The sequence below is a fragment of the Bos indicus x Bos taurus genome, chromosome 8, assembly GCF_003369695.1.
Source record: "Bos indicus x Bos taurus breed Angus x Brahman F1 hybrid chromosome 8, Bos_hybrid_MaternalHap_v2.0, whole genome shotgun sequence".
NCBI lineage: Eukaryota > Metazoa > Chordata > Mammalia > Artiodactyla > Bovidae > Bos > Bos indicus x Bos taurus.
Window position 1 is genome coordinate 112,941,701 of NC_040083.1, and position 18,043 is coordinate 112,959,743.

General features: G+C 43.5%; 1 protein-coding gene across 1 annotated transcript; it reads left to right on the forward strand.

Moving 5' to 3' along the window:
* The first annotated feature begins 9,075 nt into the window (after nucleotides 1-9,075).
* FAM110C (family with sequence similarity 110 member C) lies at nucleotides 9,076-17,168 on the forward strand. The gene is made up of 2 exons (XM_027550756.1): nucleotides 9,076-10,556; nucleotides 14,155-17,168. Exon 1 carries the CDS (start codon nucleotides 9,623-9,625, stop codon nucleotides 10,529-10,531), a length of 909 nt encoding a protein of 302 aa, XP_027406557.1. The 5' UTR covers nucleotides 9,076-9,622; the 3' UTR covers nucleotides 10,532-10,556; nucleotides 14,155-17,168.
* Nucleotides 17,169-18,043: the final 875 nt, after the last annotated feature.

The following is an 18,043-nucleotide window of genomic DNA, read 5'->3' on the forward strand; positions in this document are numbered from 1 at the left end:
ACAGTTACAATCCAACACATCTTCAGACACTCACACTGCCCCAACATCAATATCAGCTGCAACTGAGGAAAAGAACTAGTAGATGATACATCAGCACTTCACACTGAAGGCTTATCCGAGAGCAAGAAAGAGAGAGAAAGTGAAACCTACATATTTTAATGCTTGTCTTAAATACTTTTTTTCCTCAAAACAAACATTGTAGCTATAGTTGAAGTTCCTGTCCCATTCTGTCCCTCCCTAGAGGAAACTTCTATGACAAATTTAGTGTACATTCATACCATATTTTTCTATGTTTTTTCTATTATTATTATAGGTTTGCATGCAAAATAGCATCTTGTTTTCTATTCTTTTAAAGTTATTTTGATATCAAAATGTACATATTATTCTATAATTTACTTTCTACTCAAATAAGAGATTCATTTAAAAAAATCGATGCAATCCTTAACTTTAAACATGTCTTTGAATGCAAGATAAATTAAATTTTGTAACTATGGTTTATAACCAAAATTCTCTGTGTTAAGAGGAGTGTTAGAATGTTTATGATAACAAATCTTGCTAACAAATGTCCATTTAGCTCCTAATATTTGCAGGAAAAAATTCCAGCTCTTTTTGCTCCCTTGGTTTGGATGTTCTGCCCACTCGTTTACACAGGGTCTCACCCAGGCTCCCAGGCTGGGTGGCAACTGGGTTTCAGGTTGTCATCACCTGCCTTGCCCGCTCTAGCCTCTGGTCATCCATCCCTGCTGCTCTTTGCTGAGTCCTGCCTCAGCCCTAGGGGTCCAGGTCCAGCTCCGAGGCCCTGCTCAGTGAAGCATCTCCCCTGCCAAGATTCAGTCTCCAGGGAGGACACACAGACCAAGAGATGGTCTCCTGGGCTCCTCTGCTCTCAGAGCCCACGCCTGTCAAACTTTGTCTCATCTTTCCCCACCAGCCAGTCTCCAATGCTCAGCTGGAAGGAGAAGGGCAGGACCAAGACACCCACCATTATTAGCCTCTAATTTCCTTTCTGATGCATCTTCCAATCCAGGTCCAGGAGATTTTGATCAAGTCTGGAGGTAGAAAGGTACCAGGAAAGTGTGACTCTTACAATATCATGTGCTGCCCTGAATCAGGTTTATTGTCTTTTAACTGAGCTCATTCCACTTCCTCTCCATCAACCCCTTTATCCAGGGCTGAGCTGATGATCCCCAAATGCCAGGAAATATCTTCTATATCTATCTTTATTTTGTTATCCACCTTCTTCTGAAGCACAGAGCAGGGAATGACCTAGATGTTCCTAACTGGGAAAAGAAAGCATATGTATTATGGATTATCAACCACAACCACTATTTTAGTCCATAAGCAGCTGAAGCTGTGCCAATCTCATATGTGTCAATAACAAATAGAACTATCATATTAATAGTGTGACTTTGGCTGAATGGTATAAGCTACTGCGCTAGTAATAACACTAGGACTATGATTAAATAGTATGATTTCAAGTAATAAGTCTATGGGGGGAATGTCTCACTACAGCAGAAATGGATCCTTTTCATGTTCTCTTATGCTCAGGATCCCCTAACCCTAATTTTTAAAGTCAGTTCAGTTCAGTGGTTCAGGAGAGTCCAACTCTCTGCAACCCCATGGACTGCAGTATGACATGCTTCCCTGTCCATCACCAACTCCCGGAGTTTACTCAAACTCATGGCCATCGAGTCAATGATGCCATTCAACCATCTCATCCTCTGTCATCCCCTTCTCCTTCCACCGTCAATCTTTTCCAGCATCAGGGTCTTTTCCAATGAGTCAGTTCTTTGCATTAGGTAGCCAAAGTATTGGAGCTTCAGCTTCAACATCAGTCCTTCCAATGAATATTCAGGACTGATTTCCTTTTGGATTGACTGAATGGATCTCCTGGCAGTCCAAGGGACTCTCAAGAGTCTTCAAAAGCATCAATTCTTCAAGCACCACAGTTCAAAAGCATCAATTCTTCAGTGCTCAGCTTTCTTTATAGTCCAACTCTCACATCCATACATGACTACTGGAAAAACCATAGTTTTAACTAGACAGACCTTGTTGCCAATGTAATGTCTCTGCCTTTTAGTATGCTGGCTAGGTTGGTCACAGCTTTTCTTCCAAGAAGCAAGCGTCATTTAATGTCATGGCTGCAGTCACCATCTGCAGTGATCTTGGAGCCCAAGAAAATAAAGTCTGTCACTGTTTCCACTGTTTCCCCATCCATTTGCCATGAAGTGATGGGACCAGATGCCATGATCTTCGTTTCCTGAATGTTCAGCTTTAAGCCAACTTTTTCACTCTCCTCTTTCATTTTCATCAGGAGGTTCTTTAGTTTTTCTTCACTTTCTACCATAAGTGTGGTGTCATCTGCATATCTGAGGTTATTGACATTTATCTCGGCAATCTTGATTCCCGCTTGTGCTTTATCCAGCCAGGCATTTCACATGATGTACTCTGCATATAAGTTAAATAAGCAGAGTGACAATATACAGCCTTGATGTACTCCTTTTCTTATTTGGGACCAGTCTGTTGTTCCATGTCCAGTTCTAACTGTTGCTTCCTGACCTGCATACAGATTTCTCAATAGGCAGGTCAGGTGGTCTGGTATTCCCATCTCTTGAAGAATTTTCCAAAGTTTGTTGTGATCCACACAGTCAAAGGCTTTGGCATAGTCAATAAAACAGAAGTAGATGTTTTTTCTGGAACTCTTTTGCTTTTTCGATGATCCAAAGGATGTTGGCAATTTGATCTCTGGTTCCTCTGCCTCTAAATCCAGTTTGAACATCTGGAAGTTCATAGTTCACGTACTGTTGAAGCTTGGCTTGGAGAATTTTGAGCATTACTTTACTAGCGTGTGAGATGAGTGCAATTGTGCGGTAGTTTGAGCATTCTTTGGCATTGCCTTTCTTTGGGATTGGAATTAAAACTGACCTTTTCCAGTCCTGGGGTCACTGCTGAGTTTTCCAAATTTGCTGGCATATTGAGTACAGCACTTTCACAGCATCATCTTTTAGAATTTGAAATAGCTCAACTGGAATTTCATCACCTGTACTAGCTTTGTTTATAGTGATGCTTCCTAAGGCCCACTTGACTTTGCATTCCAGGATGTCTGGCTCTAGGTGAGTGATCACACCATATTTGTTATCTGGGTCATAAAGATCTATTTTGTATAGTTATTCTGTGTATTCTTGCCACCTCATAATATCTGCTTCTGTTAGGTCCATACCATTTCTGTTTTTTATTGTGCCCATCTTTGCATGAAATATTTTCTTGAATAAATCTCTAGTCTTTCCCATCCTATTGTTTTTCTGTTTCTTTGCGTTGATCACTGAGGAAGGCTTTCTTATCTGTCCTTGCTATTCTTTGGAACTCTGCTTTCAGATGGGTATGACTTTCCTTTTCTTCTTTGTCTTTCACGTCTCTTCTTTTCTCAGCTATTTGTAAGCTCTTCTCATACAACCATTTTGCCTTTTTGCAGTTCTTTTTCTTGGGGATGGTCTTGATCGCTACCTCCTGTACAATGTCACGAACCTCCACCCACAGTTCTTCAAGCACTCTGTCTATCAGATCTAATCCCTTGAATCTAGGTGTTGATAAGTCAGGGAGCCCCTATAATTAAACACAATGGAGAGCAAAATGCCATAATAATTTTTTCCTGGTTGTGCATATATTGAAGTAAAACAGGCTTAACTAGAAGAGGATGAATTGGCACAGGAACACACGCAGACATTTGGAACACTTTGATCATCAAGCAGAAAAACTAACAGTAAATCAACTTGTGAAAAAATGCATAAATTGAAGTATGGCTTATGCTTATTTTTTTAGTGTGGTTTTTTGCTGTATCTTGGCAGCTGGAATGGTGTTCTGCATACAGTAAGTGCCAGTAAATGTGTTCTACATAGACAAACATGTTCTACAACATGCTCAGAACCTGAAGGACTGGAATAACTGATACACAGATTTATTTATTCACTGGTTTACACTGCTGTTTTAGTTTTTAATTGTGAAACATATTTGGAGATAAAAAGACAGCATCACGTGCAGATACAAGAAAAATACAGAGATACGCAGTGTGTCCCCTACCCAGTTTATCCCGATGGTGATATCTGCAAAACCATAATAAAATTTCAAAACCAGGATACTGACAGTCACACAGCACAGATGCAGAACGTTCCAGTCACCACAGCGCTGTCTCATGCTGCCATTTTGCACTTGGCCCCTCTTCTCTCCCACTTCTTCCCTTAGCCTTGGCACCACCGATGTGTGCATTGCTACAGTTTTGCCATTTTGAGAATGCTACACAAATAAAACCATACATGTGTAAACTTTCAGGATGGACTTTTTTTCAACACAATTCACTATAGATTCACCCAAGTTGGATGGATCAGTTTATTCCTATTTCTGAGTTAGGATATGATCGTATCACAGGTTTTGCTTTTTTCCACTTTTTTATTATGGTAAAATATTTCTTGTTACTTGTATAACATGACAATTAGCATCTTAACCATTTCAAGTGTTCAGTTCAGTGATGTTAAATGTATTCACACTGTCGTGCAACGATCACCACCATCCATCTCCATAACTCTTTCTCTCTTAAGACTGAAACTCAACCCATTAAACAATCACTCTCCAGAATCCGCCCCCCTAGCCCAGGCTACCACCATTAACATTTCTGTCTTCACGGTTTTTTGACTACCCTAAGTAACTCCATAAGTGGAGACACACTGTATTTGTCTTTTTGTAACTGGCCTATTTCTCTTGGCATAATGTCTTCAAGGTCGTCCATGTTGCAGTCCATTGCAATAATTTCTTCCTTTTTCAGGCTGAATGAAATTCTGTTGGATATATACACATTTTGCTGATCCATGTATCTACTGAAGGACTCTTGGGTTGCTTCAATATTTTAGCTATTGTGAACAAAGTTACTATGAACTTGGTATACAAATATCTCCTCAAGATCTTGCTTTCATTTCTTTTGGATGTATAACCAGAAGGGTAATTGTTGGGACACAAGGTAACTCTAGTTGTAATTTTTTTCCACGGAGGTTTCGTCATTCTACGCCAAGAGCGCACAGGGTCCCAGTGTCTCCAAAGCATCACCACACGCGCTGCTTTCTGAGCTTTCTTTCTTTCTTTCTCGACAGTCGCCGTCCTGATGGGCGTGAAGCGGTCTGTCTTTGTAGTTTGGATTTACGTTTTCCTAATGATGACCGATATTGAACACCTTTTCACATGCTCACTGACGACTTGTGTAATCTTTTTTGGAGAAATGTCTAAATTTATGGTCAGTTTTTGAACTGGGCTTTTGTGTTGCTGAATTGTGGGAGTTTTCTATACATTCTGGTTATTAATTCTGTATCAGATACATGATTGGCAAATATCTTCTCCCATTCTGTGGGTTGCCATTTTAGTCTGTGAATAGTGATTTTGATACATACATTTAAAATACTTTTATGAATTTCAACTTGGTTTTGTTGTTGTTGTTGCCTGTGCCTGTGGTGTCATATCCAAGAATCACTGCTAATTTCAATGTTGTAAAGTTTGGTCCTATGTCTTCTTCGAAGATTTGTATTGTGTTAGGTCTTATATTTAGGTTCTTGATCCAAGTTGATTTAAGTCCACTTGCATTCTTTTGCATGAAGATACCCAGTTTATCTAGCACCGTTTGTTGCAAAGACTATCCCTTCCTTATTCATCTTGGCACTCCCTATAAAAATTCATTCAACCATATATCTGAGGGTTTCTTTTAAGAATCTATTCTATTCCACTGGTCTTTAATCTGTCTTTATGTTAACATCATGCTTTTTTGATTTAGCTTGGCAGTAAGTTATAAAACCAGGAGTGTAAGTCCTCCAATTTTTTCTTCTTTTTCAAGCTTTTTTTTTTTTTTTTTTTTGCTCTTTGGGGCTCTTAGATGTTTTAGATTAATTTTAGGATAGGTTTTTTTTTTCCTATTTCTGCAAAAATATCATTAGGATTTACATAGGGACTAGATTTAATTTATAGATCATTTGGGGTTGTATTGGGTTTTTAACAAGATTAAGTCTTCCAAACTATTACATGGGATGTAGCTCAATTTATGTCTTCTTTAATTTCTTTTAGTGGTGTTTTGTAGTTTTCATCATATAAGTCTTTTACCTCCTGGTTTAATTCCTAAATATTTTACTCATTATTTGGATACCGTAGTAAATGCAATTGTTTTGTAATTTTCTTTTCAGATTAATCAGTTAGTGCATGTAAGTGCAGCTGATTTTTGTGTGTTAACCTGCATCCTCCTACTTTCCTGAATTTTTTTCTAACAGTTTTTTTTTTTCCCCTGGAATCTTCAGCATTTGCTACATATAAGATAACATCATCTGCAAACAGAGGAAATTTTACTTCTTCCTTTCTAATCTGTGTCTCTAATCTATGGCTTTGTGTCTTTTTCTTGCCATATTACTCTGGCTGGAACTCAGTACTGCACGGAATAGAAGTGGTGAGAGCAGGCACCCTTGCCCTGTTCCTAATTTTAGACAAAAAGCTTTCAGTCTCTTACTGTTGAGTCTAATGTTCACTCTAGCTTTTTCACGTATGACTTTTTTTACATTGAAGTAATTTCCTTCTATTCTTAGTTTGTTGCGTGTTTTTATCTTGAAAATATGTTGAATTTTGTCAAGTGCTTTTTTTGAATCAATTGTAATGACTTTGTATGTTTTTCTTTCTCTTCATTCTGTTGATATTATATTATTTTATTTTCGTACATTGAACCACCCTTGCATTCCAGAAATAAATCCCACTTGTAGATAATCCTTTCAGTATGCTGCTGAATTGTGCTTGTTAGTATTTTGTTAAGCAATTTTGCATTAATGTTCATAAGGGATATTAATATGCAGATTTCTTATTTTATCTTTGTTTGGTTTTGGTATGAGGGTAATGCAGACCTTATAGAACGAGTTAGGAAGTGTTCCCTCCTCTTCACTTTTTGGTGAAAAGTTAAGAAGAATTGGTTATTAGTTCTTCTTTAAAACTTTGTCAGTCAATAATCAGGTACAAGGTTTCTTCTTGATGGGAGACATCTGATATCTCATTCAATCTCCTACTAGCTACAGGTCTATGTGGACTTTCTATTTCTTCATGATTTAGTCTCTGTAGGTTTCATGATATTTAGCTATTTACTCAAGACTGCCACTATACTTGTCCTATTTTTAAAATTTCACATACATCCTGATCATTTGCACTCCATAAAATATCCTATGGAAGCATGACTGTAAACGGTTGCATGATGCTCCGTCCCATGGGTGTGTCATCCATGATCTAACTTTCTTCCTTTTGTTGAATACATGTTGATTTCAATTGCTTGTCTGCAGTGAATATCTTCATACTGTGAACACATCTCTTCTTGGTTCCACAGGACATATTCTCTGGAGGAGAGCTTCTGGATCATTGGGTCTGTAAGCATTATTCCTGCTCTGATCATGTCTTTGGAGATGATGCCAGGGATAAATGAGGCTCAAAGTCTAAGCTACCAGCTGAGCAGTGAGAAAAATTTATGGAGAAAATTTTGTCAGTATCTTAATATCTTTGCCTTAAATACAACTTTATAGTAGTTTTATTCAATACTCATATGTGAATTCTCTAACCTTATTTAAAAATGTGATAATCCACTAATCATAACCACCATAATCAAAACATTTATTTATTGAAAAGTTCGTCTGTGTTGTAAAGCAACTGTCTTCCAAATAAAAAAATTTTTAAAAAGAAAATCTGATCTGTACCAGACATAGCGCTAAGCCCTTTATATGCCTAATCTCATTAATCAATGTCCCAGCCGGTGGGAGTAATGCGGTCCAGTTTACAGTGGAGCAACCTGGCCCTAACAAGGAACACCGAGAAGTTCAACCTGACAGCCTCTCCAGAAGCCAGGGCAGAGACCTCATTTAGTGCTCACTAAAAAGCAGTGAATGTTCTAAGCTATACAAATGAAGATTTTTACAAATGACAGAGCAAAGGCCCTGAGAGATTTGTTTTCTGTCCAATGGAACGTAGCTAATAAATGGTGGACCCAGGCTCAGACAAATCCCAGATACCCTATGCTTAGGAGTTCTCTCTCTCTCTGAACTGCTGCAACTGCCCCAGTGTAAACATGAAAAGGAGGCATTTGGGGCTAAGCAATTAAAAATATGTGTTTTCTCTGACTGACAATAGACACGGTGGCCTGAGTAAAAGCTGGGCTTTGGGCTCCCACCAGGCCCTCCCACCACCAGTATGCTATCTGTCCATCCCTGGAGCTAGCGGAGGCTCCATCTCTCTCTCTCTCTCAGCCAGTTTCAGGGCGACAGGCATCTTTTCACTTCAGTGTGGCATTTTCTGGTGACAGTAACTGGGTAGCCTGGTTCTCAGGAGACCTGGTTTCTTGTGTTTCTATCACTGACTATAGGATATAACCTCAGAGAAACTCCAGGTCTGAAGACCCATTTGGCACCTGCTGGGATTCTGGGTGGTTGGTGGTCAGTGGGTGCAGGTTTGCCAAACCTGTTTGAAATCATTGACCTTCTGCCCCTGCTCACTCACCACCAGTCCGCTTGGTGCCCATTGGCATTTCTGTTAAAAAAAAAAACAAACAAAAAAACAAAAACATCAGACCCAGACCTGAGGCAGCTAGTTGCCCGCAGCCAGGTGTTGCTCCGCACCAGGCGCACTCAGCCACAACCTTGAAAGGTCAGCGTACCATGGAGTTGGTTTCACAGGAGATAACGTGGCCATATCACTGTCTGGCAGATATCGTTAGTCCTTTGTCCAACTTTAGAAATAATGGAATTTTGGCAATGTTCTCCCTTAGACTTTTTCAGCATTCCTAGACTGATTCACTCCCCTGGTGAACCCGTGGTTTCCGTATTACACTGATTACGGTAAAAACAGCAGTCTTCTGGGAATGTGTTCAGGCTTTTCCCGAATCCCTGAGCCTTGCCTCCGCAGTCGCTGCTGTCTCTCGAGCTCTGGCATCAGACGGTCCAGTCTGGTCGGGCCACCGGCAGGCCGTCTGGCTGAGCCTGGACCCAGTCCCGGTTCCTGGTTCCCTTCTGCCTGACACACAGACTGACCTGTCCTGCGGCGCGTCATAGCCGTTTCTTTCCTACAGTTTAAGAGGAGTGCCCTGCAAGAGCACTCCAGGAAATTAAAGTCACTTTTCAAACATCCCGAGGTCACTTTAAGAATTCAAAGGGCAGGAGACACCTGCCGGGTGGGGGGGTGGCGCCGGAGCCGCTCTGCCCTCCCGGCTCCGGAAGTGCCGGCGTCGGAGGAGACCGCGCCCCGCGGCCGGGAGGGGCGGTGGGCCCCCGGGGCCGCACCGACTTGGCCCCTCCCCGCCCCTCTGCCTTGCGGGCCCGCGGGGCTCGGCCCTGACCCCGGAGCAGGTCCGCGCGAAGCCCGGCGGGACCCTGAACAGGCGGGCGGGCCCGGCGCGAGGCGAGGGCGGGCCGGGAGGGGCGGGGCCGGCAGGCGGTACTTCAGTCCGAGCGGACTCTGCCCCCGCCCCGGGCGGCCGGGCACCGGGGCGCCGCTGCTCACACGGAACCGACTCCGGAGCTGGTCCGCTGACGACCGCGCGCAGTCCGAGAGCGTCTCCGCAGTGGGCCGGGCCTGGAGGATGCGCGCTCTGGACGCCCCCGCGAGCGCGCGGCTCTTGTCCCGGGACTCCGGGACCCCCGCGGCCCCGGACGCGGCTGGGCCGGCTCGCAGGAGCGCGGTGGAGAGGCTGGCGGCCGACCGCGCCAAGTACGTGCGCGGCCCGCCTAGGACCGGCCCAGGCCCGGCTGGCGGGGGCAGCAGCCCCGAGGCGACCGGAGGGCAGGCGTGCGTCCCCGGGCCCGGGGTGCGCAGGGCTATAGCGCGGAAGCCGCTAAGGCCGGACTCGCTGGTCATATACCGTCAGAAGTGCGAGTTCGCCCGAGCGTCGGGGGCCGACAGCCCCAGGGCAAGCCTGGTGAAGAAGCTCTTCCAGGGGCCGAGCAAGGACAAGACGCCCGAGCCTCCCGGCGCCGCCCGGGTGGGAGCGGAGTGGGGGGTCAGGGCCCAGGGGGCCGCCCGGGCCGAGCCTGGCCCCTCCACGGCCCCCGCGCCCGCCCGGTCCGTCGGGACGCCCCCCAGGGTCCCGGCTGCGCCCCGCGGCGCGGAGCTGCTGGGGGCGAGGCGCCGGGGGCTGCAGCGCTCGCAGTCCGACCTCAGCTCGCGCTACTCCGCGTCCTTGGCCGAATCGGACACTTTCTTCCAGTACTACGGCCTGGAGCCCGACGTGGTGGAGGCGCTCGGGCGGGAGAACTTCTCGGCTGAGTCGGACCGCGGCGCCCTCAAGGTCCGCAGCGTGAGCGTGGCCACCTCCGACAGCGGCTTCTCCCGGCGCAGCGGGGAAGACGAGGGGCTGCAGGAGGAGGAGCTGGCGGAGCAGGTGCCCAGCACCACCTCGGTGGTCGAGAGGAACGCGCGCATCATTAAGTGGCTGTACACCTGCAAGAAGGCCAAGGAGACGCCCGGCCAGGGGCTGCAGGGCCCCGCGTGACAGACCCCAGGAGACCCGGGCCGAGGTGTGCGTCCGGGGCCCGGGAGGGCTGTCTGTGAGGCGCGCCTGTGAGGTGCTGGGGAGGGACCGAGCTGGGGAACCCTGCCTTCTAAAGTAACTCGGGCCGAGAGAGAGCCGCAGGGGCGCCTGCGTCAGAAGGCTGCCAGACCCGGCCTGTGCCGGTTCTCCCTGGTGTGCGGCTTCTAGCTGACAGGAAAGGTAACTCTGTACACTAAGTACATCCCAGTTGGCTTATTACTGTAGAAAGAGGAGAAATGGGCATTCTAAATGCTCCGTCAGAAAGTGCTTTTACACCTCTGCTGTTTCCCTGCGTTGAAATAGCCTGAGAGCTCTGCGTGGGTCCAGAGCTTTGATGCCGGCTGACCGGTCAGGTCCGCGGGGACCCTGGGGGGACTGCGATCTCCCCTCCCCAGAAAGGAAGGCTGTGCGCTTCCTTGAGGCCTTCACCGACCGAGCCGAGAGGGAGGAGGACTTCTCTACAGGATCTTCTCAGCCATTTGACACTCATTTAGTTCTAAAAGATTTTTGCCTAAATTTTGTTCAGATTGTTTCGAGACCTTTCTAAGGAGATGCGTTGGGGCAGCTTTGTGCCCAAGAAAGAGCTTCAGTTTTTTTTAATTGAGGGAGGGACTAGATCATAACTAATGTCTTAGAGTTCCACTTGGCAGTGATTCTGTGTTTTATTTGCCTCTGATGATAGCAGGGGAGGTGTATTTCTTCCCCTTGGAGTCAGTATCTCAAGGCTGATCTCAGGAAGTTTTTTCCTCAAGGAAGTAAGGAATGTTTATTTTCACTGTCACCTCTATGGAGAGGGTATCTCTGGGGTAGTGAAGGGAGAAGGGAAGATACTTTGTCAGGGTTCTCTTTGAGAACCAAGATTTTAAGCACTACAGCATCTTGTTTTCTCTGACCCTGCACTGACGACTTGCTATAAATGTTTGTAAAATTAATGTGATAGAAGTATTTTGTCTGCCCTTGAGATAAACTAATTTAAGACATGGTATCAGTCTTCAGCACGGTGGGGGAGTCTGCACTAAGACGCGTTTGCACACAGCTCACCTGTGTTTGAGGCCTGAAAAATGCCTAACTTCCCCAAGTGGCCATGGTCTTAATACAGATGTGACAATTCATGAAAAGGATTCAGTGTTCTTTTGAATTCAGAAGGGTCATGACTTACAGACTCCCTTGTAGTTTATTGAGGATTATTGCATTTTCCCTAACCTGAGTCCCCACAGAATGTATAAAGGGAATCAGAATTTAAACTAAAAGCAGTACATGAACTTGTACTTTTCACCAGTTGTCTTGGGGCCTGAGGTGAGTGACTGCTGGCCAGGGTTAGGGTTGGCCATGAACACCTTGATATGGTGGAGGGAAGCTGCAGAGGCTGGCTTGTCCCAGAGGGTCATGGTGTAGCAGATGGAGCCCTCAGTGGGGAGTTGGGAGCCTGTCTTCTGTAGCAATCACTCCCCCACTTTTAGCTTAGGCTCCCATTGTCCATAAAATGAACGTGGATAGCAGAGGGTTTCCCACCTCTATACTTTGTAATTCCATATAGTCTGAAATGTGTTTGTGTTCCATGACTGTAACCTAGAAAAGGAAAACAACAACAACAGAAGAACTGTTGTCTGTTGTGACAGGACTTTTATAGCAAAGGGAAGTAGTTGAGGCCAGAGGAAAGTGGCCGGGGTTGGGGACTGCCCGGGATGACTCTGCAGGAGAACAGAGGTGCGCTCACTCACCAGCTCCCTCCCTCTTCACAGTGCTGCTTTTTCCAGTGGAGGACCATATCACCTGTCTTCTGAGCTGTTTCCTGTTATTGTTCAGAGAAGGGAGATGGTTGTTACACAGAACCTGCCCAGTTTGCTGTGTGTCGATGGCAAGCATCAGCTCTGTAAAGATTTTCTCTACAAATTTACTCTCATAGACCCCAAACAGCTCAAGTTCTTTGAACTTCAACCCAAGAGACCTAAGGGCTTGCTGCTTGGAGAATTGTGAGGAAGAAATGCATGTCCTTTCTCCGACTTATGGCAGGCCTCCCATTTTAATTAATTGAAGGACAGGAAGATGAGTAAACACCAGTAGACAGTGAATTTTCATGAATTTTACACTGGGCAATAGAATACTAAAATTATCAGTCATGGGTTCCAGTGGAATGTCCTCATTCTCCAAATGAGGACAATGTCTGTCATGACCACAGTCCCCTCAATTCACTACCTTCAGACATGAAATCCCCTCTGAAAAAGAGTCAGGACAGACTCCAGACCCTTCACCTTCGTTGGTGAGGGTCTTCTGGCAGCCTGAGCAAAATGCAGCTGACCTTTTGTCACAGGATTACTTGCCTGAGAATAGTTCCCTAACTTCTGGAAGCTGTGGAAAGAAAACCACAGCTGTGGTTTTTCTCTAGTTTATTGTGACATTTGTGTTGGAACCCATACAGATTTGCTTTAGGATTTCATGAAAAATTCAGAAAAGTTGAGATGAATGAAGATGTCTTTTCTAGGTGAAAAAGAAAATATATTTTATGTGAAGGTTTTTGTCCTCTTGGTATATAGAGGTACTATAAAGTAAAATAAAAATATTCCATCCAGAATTAAATAAGTTCATAAATTTATTACCCCATGGATTAAAAATATTTACTTTTCAAAAGTGAGACCATCAGAGATAGAGAATGACTTATAGAAGCTGCATGCGATTCCACTGGGCTCCATGACTGACGGTTATACGTGGATAATTTTGGTATCATATATCCCAGTGTAAAATTCATGAAAAACACTCTTCTGTCTACTGGTGTTTAATCATCTTCCTGTCCTTCAGTTCATTAAAATGGGAGGCCTGCCAAAATTTAGGTTTCTGGTTTTCTATCTTTTGCATAGAATATATGTTACTGATTTTAATATCGTTATAAAAGAATGGCAACTTGTCCTTTGAATTTTTTAGGGATAAATATTGTTCAATTTTAAAGCAAAAATATCAGACATTCCCCAGCTCTTTTCACACTTCTCTTTGATAATGTGGGGTAACTGGAAGCTGGGCGGTAGAAGTGTCTGAGCATCTGCACAGATGCAATGGAGCATGGAGCAGACAAACGGGACACCCCTGCCTTCCCACTTCTGTCTTTTCCAACTAGCTGGGTAGTTCGTACTCACCAACTAGGACTGCATTTTAGGTGAGCGCAGTGACCTGAGCTGTAATAAGGCTGCCTCCATCATCAGCCCAGCCCCAGAGTCTTTCAGAGAGGACTGTGTTTGAAAGGGCAGAACCTGTTTGCCTTTTAAATTTTGTTTGTACTGCTTGCTCTGTGTTCTGTTTTGTTGTCCAGCTCTGTGCTAGTGAGCACTGGCCTTACCTATCAACATTCAAAGAAATTTCTCTTTACTGCTTCAGAAAAAGGCCTACAGGGAAATGGATACAGAGCAACCAGATGATAGCTATGTTTGCTACTTATTTCTTTTCAAAGTTTTAAATGCACAAAGGAGATGTGTGAAATACAGAAGGTATCATAAAACCAAAGACTGCAGGGACCAAACTTTGTAATTCAGTGCTTGGCTTTATAACTTTTGCCTAGACTGGTGTTGATTGATAGCTTTTTCCTTACTCCTCAGGAAGCAAGCCTTCTGGACGATGGGGACTCCTTGCAGTATGTCTGGATGACTGGGACCCCAGCCCATCTTCACTGCCAGGTTCTGTCTAGAGTACCCAAGTATCCATATAATTGCTCTTTCCTAGGAATAAAACACACCACTGAAGACGTTTGTCATTTCAGAAGTTTGGAATGCTGTGGAGAAGGTGGGAACACAGAACTGGAAATTAGCTGAGTTTTAACTGTTATGACATAGCTGAAGCTCTGGGAAATATTTTCTTGTGTTAGGTGGATCTATTTTTGCTTCCAGAGGGCAGCAGAAGAAGGAAAAGCTGCTTGGAAATATCTTCAAGGGCATCTTTCTGAGTGGCTTGCTGACAAATAGGCACCATGATACATTTTAATGATCATTAATTTTGAAAGGCAAAGAGCATGAAATTCAAACACAAATGCCATGGTATTTACTGCTTTCAACCATACTGGACAGATTGGCACTATTTAAATCAAAGTTCTGTGATCATAAGAAGATGTATGCTACACAAATACTGTGGTTAACAAAGAGCAAACACATGCTCACACTTGCACATTCACACATAGACCTCCCTTTCTAAGTACCGCCGTACCATAAACTACAGTGAATTCCAGCTGTGCAATTGATCATCTTACGAGGTGAATCAGAAAGCACTTTTACAACCACTGGAGAGCTGCAGGGTCACTGAGTGCCACTCCGGATGGGCTGTGGACATGCAGTGGTAACATAAAAAGATAAAGAGTTGAAATACTGCTAGGAAACCTTTCTGTGTACCTGGACAGTTTCTTGAGAATTGGCAGAATACTGAAGCTTCCTTCCTTCAAATCTGTATCAGTGGTCCTCTTCTGCAGCACCATGTCGGATATGCCTCCTTGGTTCTCTTGTCCCCAGCTTCCGAAAAGGATAAAAAAGACCTCTATTTAGGCAGAACATGGACTCATGACATGTGAAATGCCCTACATTTTGGTCTGCTTCGCACCCTCGTCTATCATGCAGTCATTCCAAATTTGGCAGCAGTTCACTCTGTCTGAATAGGATGTTTGAAACAAGGGCAGCCCCTTGGGCAGCTGGGAGACTGTCGGGTTGGAGTGTTCTTGGTAAGGAGTTACTGTGACCCTAAACCTGTCCTGGCTCATGACACTCAGAGTAAATAAATTTCAAGTTCAGAACCTTCGGAGAGAAGTTTATGTATCCGTGAAAACGACCCAAAGACAATCTGTCACCCAGTCAAAGTTCACAATGTTTCATCAAAATACATCTAAGAATATAATTATTAGAACAGGGAGGAAAGAGAAATAGGTTTCTCAAAAGTAAAATATTTTATAAACCAATTGTGATACATTCATGTATTTGTTTAATACTGTATTCTATTTTTGTAACTTTTGCTGTGAGAATAGGTCCTAGAGTTAAATATTTATTTTTATATGAGTATTGGTCTTCAGATAGTTTTCTGACATTTCACATGGTTTTGGTTTTTATCAGTATACTTTTCGTCATTCTGTCCTTGGTTATCGTTCTGTATGTTGTTTAATTGAATTTTCCATGTGACTCAGCAGCGTGTTCGGGACTCTACTGTGCTCAGTGCTGTAGGGCCTTGTTTGTCAGTAAGTCACGGTTGTGCATTTGGGGAGGACACCTCTTCAATGTAGACTCTATAAAGACGAAGATTCCCTGCTCTAAGAAAATTTTCCCTGTTTTTTGTTTTTTTTAATGCTATTTTGCTATTCACTATTCACTGGATTATACTTAATTTAAAAGATAATGTCAAAGATGAGAATTTTCTTTAAAGGATCTTTTGTATTTGGAGTTTCCCTTTTTGCAGTTTCCATTAATTTTTTATGTGAATGCTTTAAGTGAAATTGTTATGTGCCTTTCTACTGTCAGAATAGGATAAAGTGTATCCTAGGTCAGATTTATCTGAGATCAAAATGATGTGAACTCTGCCATTCATGTGGGCTTCCCTGGTGGCTCAGTAGTAAAGAATTTGCCTGCAGTGCAGGAGATGCAGGAGACGCGGGTTCAACCCCTGGGTCCTGGGGATCCCCTGGAGGAAGGCATGGCAACCCACTCCAGTACTCTTGCCTAGAGAATCCCATGAACAGAGAAGCCTGGCAGGCTACAGTCCATAGGGTCGCACAGAGTCCAACATGACTGAAGTGACTAAGCAGCAGAAATAGCTACCAACCACCCATGTAATATATGAAAACCAGGAAAACAAATTGGTTACTGTTTAAAAGCACTGAGATCTTCCAGAAGCATTTGTGTATCAATGACAGTGACTCTATGAAGTAAATGTCAGGGGTGTGTGTGAGGCAGGAATAGGGTGTCCCCAGACCCCAGCAGGATCAGGTTAACACTCCCTCTTGTGTGTCTGGATTCAGGCCTCAGCTCAGGGGCTGAGTGTGTGGCTGGTGGCGGGAAATCCTTTCCTAACTCTGAATTAACCCAAATTGCTGAGTGACTCGGAGAAAATCAGACTTTGTAGCTCAGTCTGAATAAAAAAGTTTATAATGGGTTTCACAAGGATGAACAATAGTTATTGCTGCAAAATACTTTCATTTGTTCAGGAAAGAATAGCATATTAGGTAATATGATTAAGTACAATGGAAAGGAAAAGTTATTGAAAAATAATTGATAAAACCTGGAAAATAGCTTGACAGTATCTAGTTCTTTAATATATGGATACAGATTACCAGTGCCTCAGACTTAAAGGTAGTTATGTGACTGAAAGGTAGTTATATAACTGAAGTTTCCTCATTATGCATATAGTTTTTAAACTGCTGGTCACTGACGCTGGAATAAAAAGCAGGCTTTATCAAGCGTTGCCCTTTTCAGTGGGTTAAAGGGCAGTGCTATAGTTATTGTTGGTGACGCCATGAAATAGCAGGCCCAGACAATTGTTATGGCAGTCTAAATAGAGTTCTCTTTTTACACACTACTTGCAACATGAGTGCAATATTGTATATTCTGTATCAAAGAAATAAACTATTTTTTGTCATTTTTAATATAGCTTTGGGAATTTGTACAATATGAAAAAATTGAAGCAAGGCTATGGTTATTATAATTACTCATATCTTTTGCTTTCTCCTTCCTGAATATTACAGCAGATTATCAGTCAAAATGAAGAGTGCATTCTAAAACCTGAGCTAGGAGAATCATGTGGCATCCAAAGTCTCCAGTTCTCCCCAGAGCTGGAATACAGTAAAATTAGTTTGAATATTTAGCACATTGGTTTTCTTTGTTTCATCAGTCTTTTGCTTATTTTTTTCCTTCATGGCTTATTAATATTATTGTTGTAAAATGAGTTCAAAGGTAAAATGAGAGTACAGTTTGTAACCTTTCCTGTTAGTTAGCTCATTGATGAAGGTAGACTCCATGCCCATCCGCTTTGCTGTCTGTATCTGCCCAAATGGGACACGTGGGCCTGAGCCACGGTCTCTGCGTCACTGTTCTCACCGAGCCAGGCCGGCTTCCCTTTCAGTCCTACCGTGGCTTACACACAACTCCACATAAGCAACCAGAGATCCTTAGGGAGAACCTTAAGGGTTCTTGAGAATAAATGGTTCACCCTGTATTTCCATGGAGATAATGGACAAACCCTCAGGGGCTGGAGCAACTGTAACTGTTCAGAAACAGTCCAGATACTGTGCTGTGTGGCTTCCGTTGCAGAATCCAGTAGCAGCTGTCATTTTCTTCCTTCAGGCAAACGTGATTTCTTACTCTTCTGTTTCTCTTTGTGAAAAACAAAGTGATGCTCAGTGGTTAAGTGTTTAAACTTTGCTTACATTTCCAGTGGTGAAGTAAATTTATATAATCATTGACTGTTCCAGATTGGAAATGTCAAACGAGAAGGAAATTAAGTTCTCAACCAGGAGCTTAC

Excerpts from the sequence above, each read along its gene's own strand:
- FAM110C (XM_027550756.1), top strand. The coding sequence starts at position 9,623 with ATGCGCGCTCTGGACGCCCCCGCGAGCGCGCGGCTCTTGTCCCGGGAC.